A 14,591-nucleotide genomic window follows, 5' to 3' on the forward strand; every position below is an offset into this window, starting at 1 on the left:
TAGGCCAATATTTTCTGCTATATTTAACTATGAGAGAATTACATTTTTCCTGGTGTTTACCATCCCTAAAACTGCACTTGGCACAGTGAATTGCCCTTTGGAAACTCTAGGCCTGATTTAGAGTTTGGATGACTGGGTTACTCTGTCACAACATGATGGATATCTTATTCAACTTATTGAAAGTGCAATGTATCCTAAGACACCTGGAATATGGTGGACAGGATACCTGTCACATTTTGAAGAAGTAACCCATCCACCAAATTCTACATCAAACCCTCTGTTGAAACTGGGGTATGTTGAAACGCATAATTGCTGCACATTTCTCTGAGATACACTATGGAAGTAAGGTGGTACAAAGTCTGTGCGCCCAGGTTCTGGTTTTATGCTAACTCTTTTTTTATTTTTTTTTATTAGTGATGGTGAAGTGAGGACAGGAATACTAAAGACTGCTGACCACACTCAAGAACTATAACCCCATTCCCTTCTTTATGTCAGCCATTGCTCTTTGCAGTCTATTAAATTGGTAAGGCTTTCCCCGAACTAGTAGATTGAAGGGAGCATCTACCTTTCAGCTCACCAAACTACTGTATACCGCAGCAAAAAAGACTAAACCAGAGAAGTCTAGATGACTATCATTGACCTCGATCAATAACAAAAACCCTGCTTTCTCCTCACTCACAATTAGATCAACTGAGGAAGATAATGCACCACAAGAGTAGGCACTATCCGGCCCTAAGGCTCAGGGTCCTTGATGTCAATAGATGACAATTCTCTTCAGAAAATCCTGGAATAAAGAAAACATGGTGCCACTCTATGTCGAAAATTGTCACCTGATTGTCACATAAGGAAGACTAAAACTCCTCACCCCTCCAAAATGCCACACTTCCTTGCATATCCACTGCTTGCAGAACTATTCATGAAAGCAGACTGATGGAATATTCTGAGGCTGTTCAACCACAGTTCTCTGGTGAGTAACCACAACAATAAAATAACAGCATTTAAATTACACAGGGAATTAACCCTTCAAGGGTACCTTTGCTTTAACCCAATACTGTTTCATCTATAATCTGGTCAACAATCACCATGAAAAGCTCCATAAGTATGATTTGGTAGCCAAGAGTATGTCCACAAAGAGATGTCACAGAATTATTTTACAGTGAATGCTATTCTCATGGCAGTGTATTCCTGACACTTTAGATAAGTAATTCAGAGGGGCATTTATTCAAGACCACCAGTTACAATACTAAGCAACAATCCTGGCACACTTGCAGCCCTTAAGCAAAAGGTTTGCTTTGCACACTATCACAACCAACGAGCACTATGAAAAAATGAAGTGCAATGGAAGGAGCTCTCATGAATTGGGACTCACCCCTGGTGTTAGTCCTTGGAGAGGCAGATAAAACCATTTCCTATATTGGAAAACATATGAACAGAGGCACAAGACAAATAGTTTACCTGCTTGGTGCTATACCATTCCAGAAATCAAACATTAGGGGTCAAAATACAGGTTGCCTGGCTACAAAATGTGTTGAAAACCCACTAAATTGCAGCTCCTTTTCTGAAGGGAGTGATTGAGATCTAAAACCTTCATTCCACACCAATTAAACTGTAAAATGTTACTAAACACAGGATTAGTCCAATTAAGAGAGAAGCATCCAGCAATAGAAACTCTACAAGTCCATGTAAAGTTTTGCAGATGAGTTACTCACAAACGTGACAAATATCCTTTGTACCTTATTACAAGTGTGATGGGATATAATGCACTTTCATACCATCATGAAGGAGTTCTCCAATCCCCTAGCCACTGAAAAAGACATTACACCCTCCCAGGAACTGTGCAACAACTGTGCTGTCTTCTTCTACAACAAGACGTTGGTCATTTATGAAACTTCCTCACCACGCAAAACACTATCTCTATCATGAACTCAGTGCAGTCTGTAGCACCCACGGACCCCGGACACCTCTAAGTCTTCAACCTCAGAAGCAAGACAATTGATGACGAGCTCAGGAAACTTCTGATTACCTCAATCATCTGAGCCACCTTGCCTGAGGTCTTAAAACACGCTGAAGTGAAATCTCACCTGAAAAAATCATCAGCCGTCCCAGCCGAACCATGGATACACCAGCCCATCTCTCTGCTCCCCTATCCTCCAAGGGTCCTCTAGAAAGTGATCAACCAGGTAACAACCCATCTCCTAGAAAACCACAACCTCCTAGATCTCTCCAAGTATGGATGTCAAGCTAACCACAGCACAGAGACAGCCCTGATTGCAGCCACCAACGACATCAGAACCATCATGGACCACAGAGAAATGGCTGCCCTCTTCCTCCTGGACCTGTTGGATGCATTTGACACAGTCTGCCATCATATCCTTATTGGCAAACTGCACCACATTGGGATCCAGCGAGAAGCTTCCAAATAGATCACTTCATACCTTACTGGTAGAACCCAGACGATCCATCTTCCAACATTCACCTCAGTGCCAAAGAAGAACATCGGCATAATCCACCAAGGATCATCCCACCATCTTCAACACCTACATGTCCCCCCTGGCTGACAACATCAGATCACATGGACTCAAACGATCTTCTATGCCAACAACACCCAGCTCATACTGTCACTGTCCAAAGACCCCTCCACCACCAAAGCCAACTTCCCCAGATCGATGATGAACAGCGTGGACTGGATGAAGGAAAACTATCTCAGACACAACATGGAAAAGATGGAAGTCCTCATCTTTGGGAACAACACCTCGCCATGGAAGGATGCCTCATGGTTCTCGGAACCCTGCCCACACCCCACCCTAACAGACCACACCAGCAATGCAATCCTGTCTGCCTGCTGCCACATACTTCGCTTGTTCCACAAGATTTTCAGATAGCTTCCAGTCAACACTAAAAAGACTATCACGCAGGACCTCATCACCAGCAGACTGGACTACGGAAACACACTCTACATAGGAATCATTGCTCACCTCTAGAAGAAAGTACAAACAATACAAAACTTAACAGGAAGAATAATCCTCAACTCCCCAGAAGAACCCACCTCAAGAAACTACACTGGCCCCCAATCCAGAAGTGATGTCAGTAGAAGATACTGACCCATGCTTACAAGGCTTTGCACAACTGGCGGCCAAGGTATGTAACAACCTCCCCTTTGCTTAGGACAGCACCGCCACTCCAGCAATTCAGGAAAGAACTCAAGACCTGTATGTTCAAATGAACTAACTACCATGCAACAGCCAATATCTTCAGTGCCTCAAGACCATCACGGGTGATTTGCCGTACTTTCTAAATGTCTGATTGATTGATTGACATGTAATAAGGTGGACGGTATATCCGTCAAACTTGTGATGGAGTAACCCATCTTCCAAACTCTAAATCAAACCTACGTTGGCTAAGTTTAACTTTACCCCCTTGTGACCTGTAGCAGTCCCATGCAGCTGCACATAGTACCAAATACTCATGCCCGAGCTGGGGAACGGAAACCAGCCCTGAAATTTTTTTCAAACCAGCCCTTTTTTCTCCTTGTGCAATCTCTTTCATTTCATCCATGCAGTTTCTCTCCTTCTCACCTTTATCTTCTCCCTCTCTTATTCCTTTTGTCCTATCTTTCCCCTCAATCTCTCCCTCCTTATCTCAGTATCTTGAAATCTCCCAGTACCTACTTCAATTAACCTGGGAGAGCTGGGGAAACTTACAGAGGGACCAGGAGTGACCTTGTAATGTCAAACCAGTTTTGTGAGGTTGCCAAACCACCAGAGAAATGGCTGGTGGCATGAAAGGCCTGTCCAGTCCTGTAAATACCTCATCTTGGATGAACAGCGGTGCACATTAAACAGGAGAAGAGATAGACCCATAACTCTGGTGTACCAAGAAGCTTGGGTATACCTCGGCTGTTCACCAAGATCCAAAAGGCATTTTATAGTGAGGGTATCCTTGCTCCTTAGCTGTGGAAACCGCAGCAGACCGTTCAGTCAAATTAATTTAGTAGTAGCCTTATTCCAACTAGTTGGCAATGTTACCCATTTCAGTAAGAGTGGGCCTCTCTCAAATGGCACCATGGACCCCATGTTGCACAGTTTTCAACAACACCAGTGCAAACCTTGAATCATAACATTAGTCATCCAAAAAACTGAATACTTGGGCTATATACCAGAAAAGTGGAAAGTAGTACCCAGCAAACAAGGACCACCAGATACCTGTGCAGTGGAGCCTATTATACTCTCCTGGATCTGATGTCATCATAACAACAAATCCTGCCTCAACCAGAACCATCTGACTCTAGTAAATGTAAATTCAGTAGAAGACTGGTAAGGAAATAGGGGGCAGATGTATCAAGCCTTTTGCGACTCGCAAAGGCCGAAATTCACAGAATTTTGGCCTTTGCGAATCGCAAACGGTCTATTTGCATGTTTTGGCATGCATCAAAAATTCGCAAAATAAGAAATAGCAAAAATTTGCGATTCCTTATTTTTCCATAGCATTTAAGGAATCGCAATTTTGCGATTCCTTAAATGCTAGTATGTAGCATTTTTGAATTGCGATTTTTGGTTAAGAAAACGCAAATTACCACCAACTTGAAGTTGATGGTAATTTGCGAAGTCTTTAAAAAATGCACAATTTGGCATTTTTGAAGGTGGCATGTGATGCACACATATGCCCATAGGGCATGTATGTGCGCCATATGCACACACATGTACATTTCAGGGGTGCAGCAGGGTGTCTTTGAGACACCCCTGCACCCTTGAAATAATTCTCAAATTGCGATTAGCAAATTGCGAATTCGCAATTTGAGAATTACTTCACAATCATTCCTATGGGCCTCCTGGCCCATAGGAATGTATGGGAAATTATTCCTTATTTGCATAAGGAAGATTACTGGGTTCGCAAAAAAATAGAGATTTTTTACATACATTCCATTTTGCGATTTCTAAATAGCGATTCCTTAAAAATCGCTATTTAGGAATCGCAAAATGGAATCTTGATACATCTGCCCCTAGATGAGGCAACATGAATTAAAGTCCAAAGGGTACCTCTCTCCTAAGATGAACCTACCTCAAGGAGAAGAGGATGATGTGACGATCGAAACATTTTAAAAATATTTGAAGGAAAAAGGTCAGACTTTTTTGAATTGCAAAAACTTTGGAAATTTAACTTCATTCCTGAAATTTGGAAAGGTTAGATGTTGTTTTATAACAAATAGATGACACTAATAAGTGCTTGGCATTAGGGAGGTATTACTGCCTTACCTGTGGGTAGTGAAGGACTCCCAATATTCGGGCCATCGGGACACTCAAGGTTGAGAATGTTTCTCCAACGATGCCGGCGAGTGGAGGGTGGTTTGGGCACCGGTACCCAGGGACAGGCCCATTCTTCCCTGAGAGCAGCTCTAGTGTCCTTTTGACTGCTCTGTTCTCAGAAATGCAAGAATCAGAAATATGGAAACCCAGAGTGATATTTGGTAATAAGCTTGAACTTTGGTTGATTTCTTCAATCGCAAAGACCATAGCAAGCACATCCCGGTAATAACGAATATAGAATCTATGGTAAAATGAAGCATAGATATATTTATATAAGCCAGCATGGTGACTAACATTACATTATTTTTCATTGTACAACTGAGTAGAATGAGTGACAACATTAACATCAGTCAATGGTTGTTATGTAGAGGATACAAATGAATCAATGGCACAAGAACATTACGTACACATGGATCTTGCCTCCTTTCCTTCATTTAAAGTTATGACGTATACAGAAGCAATCTGTATTCATTCAACAAATGCCACACATGCCTTACGTAGCTCTTTTTCTAGGAGGCTTCCCTTTTAGGGTCAATCCCTTTTTTCTAGATCCTAGCAGCCAGACGTGACCATGCAGAATCAATTATGCCAGCTGTCTTTGGATCTTCAATAAAAGTACATGTCCACTAAACTGGGCGGATGCTCCTTTAAAACTATGACTTACCAAGGATAGGAGCTGGATGTACAAACAGACCGGTTGCAAAAAGCAGCTGAAAAATGTGGACTTGCTTTATGAAAAACAGTCAAAATTTTGTGGTGTGACCCACATTTCCATTTGCAGGGACCTACAACATGACCTGACCAATAAATACTAATTAGGCAGGCTTACTGTTCCAGGCCTCCTTTATTTGGCTACAAACACTGTAATGGTGGCTTGCAAGGAACAGCAGACTAACATCCCTGTTTTTCTGATCTCAAATGGGAAACTTTCTTAAATCAGCACATGCTCCTTTAAGGATTTAGGGCCAGATGTAGGAAGCCTAAAACCGGTCGGTACCGGCCGAAATTACAGAATTTCGGCTGTTACCGACCAGTATTAGGCATATGGGATGTAGGGGCCTAATTTAAGGATTCGGTAATTTACCGAATCGGTAATTTAAGGAATCGTTAAATTACAGAATTCTTAAATACCGATTCGGTAAAGTAACTGAATCCTTAATGTAGGAAGCACTCAAGTGAGTGCTTTTCACTTGTAAGAATTTGTTATTTACCACCAACTAAAAGTTGGTGGTAAATAACGAAAACCGTTAAAAAAGCAATGTTGTGCTTTTTTAACAGTGCCATGTGGCAGACATAGGGCATGTATGTGTGACACATGTGCACCCATGCACTATACAGGGGTGCAACAGGGTGTCAATGTGACACACCCTGCCACCCTTGTAGGTATACCCCCGAATCGGTAATTTAAGGAATCGTTAAATTACAGAATTCTTAAATACCGATTCGGTAAAGTAACTGAATCCTTAATGTAGGAAGCACTCAAGTGAGTGCTTTTCACTTGTAAGAATTTGTTATTTACCACCAACTAAAAGTTGGTGGTAAATAACGAAAACCGTTAAAAAAGCAATGTTGTGCTTTTTTAACAGTGCCATGTGGCAGACATAGGGCATGTATGTGTGACACATGTGCACCCATGCACTATACAGGGGTGCAACAGGGTGTCAATGTGACACACCCTGCCACCCTTGTAGGTATACCCCCGAATCGGTAATTCTCATTCATTCCTATGGGCCTCCAGGCCCATAGTAATAAATGGGGAATACCGATACGGTAAATACCGAATTGGTATTTACCGAATTTTAACAATTCCGTTCCAATTTTACTGGATCATTAGCTACATATCATTTACCGATTCTAAAATACCGAATCAGTAAAATTCGGTATTTTAGAATTGGTAAATGATATTTACCACATCTGGCCCCTAGTGCCGCATTTAAAAAAAAATCCCACTTGAGTAGATCTTCGAACCACTGCCCACTCACCCTGAAAGTCCCTTGACCCAATTCCCAAGCTGGAATCTATTCAAAGGGGACAGCTTCCTATGTGCCATTGAATGTTTGTATTATGGAATATGGAAGGACAGAATAACATGACAAGACTATTGAGCGACAAACTATTGAAGAGGTAAGTGCACAGAGGGAGATAAGGGTTTACTATTTTTACCTCCACATCTGTAATCCTTGAAGATATGGGCATCAGTGATGTACATATGTGTGAATCTATACATGTACCATTTATATATTGTGCCTTGGTATTCAAGGCAAAATATTCTGTTCTGTCGATAGTCTGTGTCCGATATATAGGATGTACACCCAAATAGAGTCAGTAACTTTTCAATTCTTTGCGACTACAATTGTAATCACAAACTATTAATATATCTTGTAGTTCAGAAGTAGGTGGACATGCCCCATTTATGCCCTGTTTAAATTTTAAATGGAATAAGTAAGTAAAGCCATTTTCTGATTCAGAAAGTCTACTGAATCACAGAATATGTTGTATACATTACAAAACACCTTTCTGTGGTCAGAATACCTGTGACTTTGCAAAACCTAAGGTTTGTAACAGGTAAATGGTGCTGTGCAACAGCCTTTTATCTTTAGAAAATAGAGGTGAAAAAGATTGAGCAGGTGAAATTAGATGCAGAACAGTAAACCCTTTTGGGCTGAGGTATAACCCTCAGCTTTCTGATAGTGCTTTTACTGTTCCAAAGAAGACCCTTTCCCTTTGAGGATCTGTTTTCCACCCCCAACATCTGAATTTGTAATCGTTTGAAATTGGAATTACATTCATGACCCATTGATAAGCCAGGGTCCAAATCACTATTTGGATCTCCTAGGCACCTCCCTTTCAAATAGCAATTTGGAAAGCAGTTCTGCACCCATTTAGCAATTTGGTAAAAACCTTCTGAATCATGACACATCAGACACTTAGGGCCTGATTTGGATGTCAGGCGAAATTGCTTCATTCATGGTTCATTGTGGAAGAATGGGGTAGAATGTTCCACAATGTATTTCATTATGATAATTGCACAAAGGAATTGCACATTAGTGCTTCCACCAAGGATCTCCTAAACACTTGAGACCCTACGTTGTTATTGCATACAAACATCCATCAAAAGACAGTGGGCCTGATTTATGAAAAGTGACGCATCGCTGTCTGAAAACAGCGATGCGTCACTTTTCACTGCGCCCTCCTTGCGAGACCAATGATGCATCATATTTACAGTATGACGCATCATGGCGCAAAGAGTTACTGATACGTCAGTATTTCTGATGTATCTGTAGGCGCAAAAGTGACGCATTAATGGAGTGTGTCACAAAAGTGACGCAACTCCCGCAATGTGTCCTTTAACATGGGGCAAGCCCCATGTGAAAGGGCCTGCGTCAGTCTTACGCCTGCTGTGAGGCAGATGTAAGAAATTGACGCATTTGTGTCCTAGAAGTGGCGCAGTGAAATCTTATAGATTGCACTGCGTCACTTCTATGACCCTTTCTTGCGTCAGAACGCCCCCCTTGCATACATTATGCCTGGCGCAGGTATAATGTGGCGCAGGGGTTTACAAAGTGACGCATCTACCTAGATGGGTCACTTTGTAAATATGGCGCAACAAGGCACATTTTTTACATCACTGGTGCGTCACAAAAAGAGACGCACCGGTGGCGTGAAAGTGACGCACAGCCTCATAAATGAGGCCCAGTGCATCCAGAAAGGGTGAGGCAACATTCTTACCACACTTAGGATAGCAAGGGAGTTGCTGTAATGTCTTGCAGGACAAGTTTACCGGATCTCTATTCACAGTACTGGACTACACCTTGCATACAAGTGCATTTTGCTTTGCAGCAGTCTGTCTCACGCTAAGTGTGACCATCTGCCTCCATGGAGTTACAAGTGTTGTAAACAAAGGCAAAGCCATAATCAAAGACATACACACCAGAGGCTCACACACAGGCCAAACACACCTTTCTCAGTCAGGTACATACAGTGTGTACATTTTATTTGCATGTTTAATACAAATCTTACATTACTACAGTCTTAAAAAAAAACACCAATTAAAATTACAAACAAATAATTTAAAAATTTCTAAAAAGTCTCAGAATAATTTTCTAAATGAAACCTAAAAATAATTTATTTACATTACATCCGTCCGTCATCTTTCCAGGACTTAATATAAATAATATCAGTTAATATTACTATAAATGTATGCACATTCATAAAAATAGTCCTACATTGTTATCCCTGATTGTTTCAGACTTCCAGATTTCCTGTGGTCAACTCACAATATCTAACTTCTTTTTTACAAGTATTAAAAATGTAGTAAAATAGGCGTACATTTTAGTATCCATTGGTCTGAAACAAACCACCATAGCATGTCTGCAAGTACGAACACCTCTGTCAATGAAGCAGTTTTTCAAATATTGTTTTCTTTCCGCCATCATTGCTGCAGATATACAAACAAAATGCATAATGCTTTCATCCCATAGGTTGCTTAGTATGCACATAGTCGGCTTAGATGTTCTCAACTCAGGGCATTGCATGTTTTAAGCCAGGTAAGTTACCGAATCTTGCTTTCATAAATAGGTTTTGATTTGTACAGACCATTGTATTTCTAAATACAGTTGAACCTTAAGACTGGTACATACGGGCAAGACCGATAACTAACAATTAAACACTGCCCTTCTCCTCAACAACTTTGGGGGTTTACTTTTCCCTTCCTCTACTTGTAAGGGATTCCTGAGCTCGACTAGAGGTACTTTACTAGGATTCGGCGTCACAGAGGAAAGTTCACCTAATCATTTTTGGTCCCTGTTTTTACAATATAAATACGGTGCTATAAGGAGAAGAGAACCACATCCCCTCTTCTAGTTTGGCAAGAGCCACAAAATGCTTGATACTCCTTAGCACACGTTAGGTATTGCGATTTCAACAGTATACATGTGTTTCCACCATACATCAGTCATACAATCATGAAAAAAAAAAAATCGACTTGTAAGGGATTTACTGCTCTCTTTTTCTGGAGTACATCTCTGACCATTTCCAGAGTGGAAAAAGGATTGTAGAGGAGTTGAGAACACAGCAATACTCTAGTTTGCGAGTGTTTTCGTAAACACACCAGAGACGCCCCCTCTTTTATTATATACTCTCATGGGCTTATTTACAAGCCTCTTGCGCTACCTTTGCGTCATTTTTAACAATAGAAAAGAGACGTACGGGTGGTGCAATGGGCTTGTAAATCGGCCCATCATTATGTAAAATGATTTCACTTGCAAAGTTACCTTTTATGAATACTCTGCACTCGTAAATCCAATCAGTGTAATGCAGACTTACACATCAGATGACTTTTAGAAGCAGCACTCCTTCAGTCCTGTGTCCTCACTCATTAAGATGTTATGTATTTGCAATGTGTTTAGGACATGAGTTGGTGAATAGAGCTTTGCCAGAACACAGATGAACAGTTAAAGTTATTTTCTTATAATAATTAGATACTTTGAATGTCACCTTCTGCATACTTGGAGTAAGCATGCTTTGACCTGGTTGGTCCTGTCAGCAACACTGGACAAGGTGGGGTTACAATGTCCTTGAAGCTGCATGGGATCTTGTACATGGCAGAGGACACTCATAATTCTTGTCTTTGAAATGCCATTTCCTAATATGCAACAACAAGGATGTGTGCTCCCCCCTGTGATTGTTCAAATAAAATACAATTCCTTCACAGTTCATGTTAGTGTTCTAGTCATGCCCATTTTAAATCATGTTCAATAGAGGATTGCAGGTGTTGCCACACCTGGTTGCTTGTTGCCTTTAGATACACAACTCTTGTTCACTGCACATGTGCAGTACGTGGCCCTTGGTGTGTTGGATGGAGACGCCTCAGCCACTGTGACCAGCCGAGCTCGTCACAAGCACAGCGGCGCACGGCCCCTCTCCCCCTGCACCGCGTGGAAATTAGCCTCGTAGGGAAGGGGTTAATATGCCACACAGCTAATTTAAGTACTTGTCATTGGGGAATATAAGAATGGTGTTGATGTGGTCACTGTGAGACAGTGAATTATTAGTTGTGGTGGATGGTAGTCCACTAGAAGTAATAATGTGACTATTTTTGTTAGATCCAGTAAAGGTTTTAGTAATTTAAACCTGAGCTCAATCCTTGGTAACAATCGTACAGTGCAGATAGAGTTAATTTAGGGAAATGTGTTGAGTATTTAGAAGTACCAAACCGTTAAAAAGTCAAACACACAACACAAGAAAAATCCCACTATAAGTTATGAAAATAGAAAACAACTGAATGAGCAGATCAACGCCAAAACTACAAAAATGCAATAATTGGAACTGGAAATATGTATTTTTAAAGTTGCAAATAGAAATAGTAGCAAAAAGCACAAAGCGCCAACCATGGGCGTTTCGTTGGCACTTGTAGGTTCTTGAGTGTTGGTCTGTGTTGGCTAGTCACCGCTTGTCATAGCACATCACTATTTTCGTGCCACTCTCCCCAGTGGCACTGGACGTAGATCTAGATCTAGGACATCCTCCTTCCCACCAGGACTGCTGTGGTTACTGATGGAGACACATTTGGGCCCCATACCTCATGATCTGGATCTTTTTTAGGTCTGAACGAAATGTAAATTATGCCGGCGCAATCTGCCATCATTTTGGTAATTTTGCATTATGTATCTGGCATACAATTTTCAAAAATAGTGCTATAATGGCACTTTACTCCACATAATTACGCATTGTTCACAGCAGAAATGTACTCCAAGCAAACTGAATGACGCGAAAGACCAAACGCAAGTGGCTGCTGTTTGCACTGCTTGCGTTTCTTGCATTTTTATGAGAATGCATTTTGATTTTATATATAACTCCAAATGCTGGTTTCACATTTTGCATAATTTCACATACATTTAACATTTTGCATAATTTCACATACATTTAACATTTTGCATAATTTCACATACATTTCCCCAATTGTTGCATAATTATAAACCCCCTAATCTTTTTGTCACAAGTCATGTCGCGGCGGAGAAGCCCGCTGCCAAGGCTGAGACCTTGGCCGGGCTCACGTCCTCTGGGCTTCAGCCTCTTCTTTCAAGTGCACCTCCAAGGACCCTCCTGAACAGTGGTTATCTCTCTCCCTCAAAGTTCACTGGAAGTAGACACCCCTGGGGGGTTTGCCTGATCTTCCCATGGTTGAAGTATGAACTTAGAAGGAGAAGCTGGCAGTCAGTACCCCAACCCTGGAGCTCAGGGGATTCACAAAGTCTGTACACGTGGGAACCCCTGGGATTTTGGTAGAGACATCTCGGCATGATGACTGGACGTGTATTACGCTCCTTTATTCCCAGGTTGAAGACAGACTTTGTGCATTCCAGTGATTGGGGGTCATATTATCAAGCAGGGCGTTAAAATTATCGCCGGTTTAGCGGCAATAATGGGCTTGATAATATGCCCTGGAGAATTCCAATAGAATCCTAGGTTCACACCAGAACAGGGGCTTCTATGGGAATTCTCAAGGCCATATTATCAAAGCCCATTATTGCTGCTTTAGCGGCAGTTTTCTGCCACTAAAACAGCGATCATTTTTAACGCCCTGCTTGATAATATGCCCCCAGGTTCTGGGACTGTCTCTAAGTAATTCTGTGTCTTTGTGTTTTCAATGCAGATTAGTCCAATCACAGTCTGAAACCGAAAACACGGGCAGTAAAGATATAAGGGAAGTCCCAATCAGGTATTTCTGAAGCAACAGGGGATCTGGGGGTTGCCTGGCAGATCAAAGGCCCAGGAGAGGGCAAGGGGAAACTCCCTAAGTTCAAAGATCCTCTCCTAGGGCCCGATTCACAGAAGTAAATTAAGACAAAATCCTAAACTTACTACTTTTGGTATTCACAGAAGGCATTTAGTAGTAGTAAAGTTAGGATTTTGTCTTACGTCTGTCTTAAGTTTGTCTTAAGTTTGTCTTAAGTCTGTCTTAAGTCTGTCTTAAGTTTGTATTAAGTCTGTCTTAAGTTTGTCTGAAGTCTGTCCTACGTTTGTGTTAAGTATGTCTTAAGTCTGTCCTACTACTTTTGGTATTCACAGAAGGCATTTAGTAGTAGTAAAGTTAGGATTTTGTCTTAAGACAGACGTAAGACAGACTTAAGACAGACTTAGGACAGACTTAGGACAGACTTAAGACAAACTTCTAACTTTACTACTACTAAACGCCTTCTGTGAATACCAAAAGTAGTAAGTTTAGGATTTTGTCTTAAGTTAGTTCTGTAAATCAGGCCCCTAAAGTCTTTCCCCCAAACTTGCTCACTAAAACCTTGCAATGTCTAAAAAGGCAAGTTCACATCAGCTGCCTGGGCTCCTCTCTTCCCATCTCAGCTATCACGACATTTGGTCGCACTCGTAATAAAGTGTGGCCATGGCCACAAACACCACACATACCTCATGCAAAGCTGTAACTCTCACATATGTGCAGACGTGAGCTACTTGACTCCTACATGAATGGGCGAAGGTCCTGCTTGTTGGGCCAGGCAGACAATTCAAAAAGCAGGCATAGGAGGCAACAGGTAAAAAACACCTGTCCTTAATAAAATCATTATTCCTTTCATCACAGTTAAGACCACATGTATCAACATTTGTAATAGATTTCCTGTGAATCGCAATTATGCAATCGCTACTACAAATGTATGAAACTCCAAGAGTTTCATATAGTGATTCGTAGTGGGCCGCAAATTGACCTACTTCATTAGTATTAGTGAGGTAGGTCACAATGTGCGACGCCCTAGGAATCGCTAAAATCACGGGGATGGTGGCCTGCTGGGGTCAGCAGACCACAATGTCTGTGATTACTTTTTAAAAAAGCGTTCTTTTTTTAAAATGCAGCCTGTTTTCCTTAAAGAAAAACTGGTAGCATTTACAAAAAATAAATTAGAGTTTTGGACCATTGTCTGCTCTTAAAAAATTTTTTGCATACATTCAGAAAGGGCAAGGGGTCCCTTGGGGATCCCTTCCCATTTGTGAATGGGTTACCACCTACTTGAAGTAGGTAGTAAAATGTGAATGGTTTGCGACTGCATTCTGATCACAAAACAATCCTACATACTGATGCGAGTCAGTAATAGGAAGGAACGCCCTAAACACACCCCTTCGTAATAGCGAATCGGTGACCTATTTTGTGATTTGGTAATAGGTTTCTGAATCGCAAAATAGGGTTTGGTACATTGGGAAAGCCTTTTTTCCGGTTGCAAATGGCCCGATTCTGCGAATCAGGTAATTGGCGATCTTAAAAAAGGTGCATACATGTGGCCC

At 41.4% G+C, this 14,591-nt stretch overlaps 1 protein-coding gene across 1 annotated transcript in view; it reads right to left on the reverse strand.

Moving 5' to 3' along the window:
* LOC144774098 (extracellular calcium-sensing receptor-like) overlaps nt 1–5,537 on the reverse strand; it is a 106,844-nt gene extending 101,307 nt beyond the window's left edge. Inside the window, exon 1 of the mRNA XM_078659124.1 lies at nt 5,253–5,537. Within this exon, the coding sequence (XP_078515250.1) occupies nt 5,253–5,510 (258 nt within the window). The 5' untranslated portion in view covers nt 5,511–5,537. The remainder of the gene's footprint in view (nt 1–5,252) is intronic.
* Nucleotides 5,538–14,591: the final 9,054 nt, after the last annotated feature.

Source organism: Lissotriton helveticus, chromosome 8 (assembly GCF_964261635.1).
Source record: "Lissotriton helveticus chromosome 8, aLisHel1.1, whole genome shotgun sequence".
NCBI classification, from domain to species: domain Eukaryota; kingdom Metazoa; phylum Chordata; class Amphibia; order Caudata; family Salamandridae; genus Lissotriton; species Lissotriton helveticus.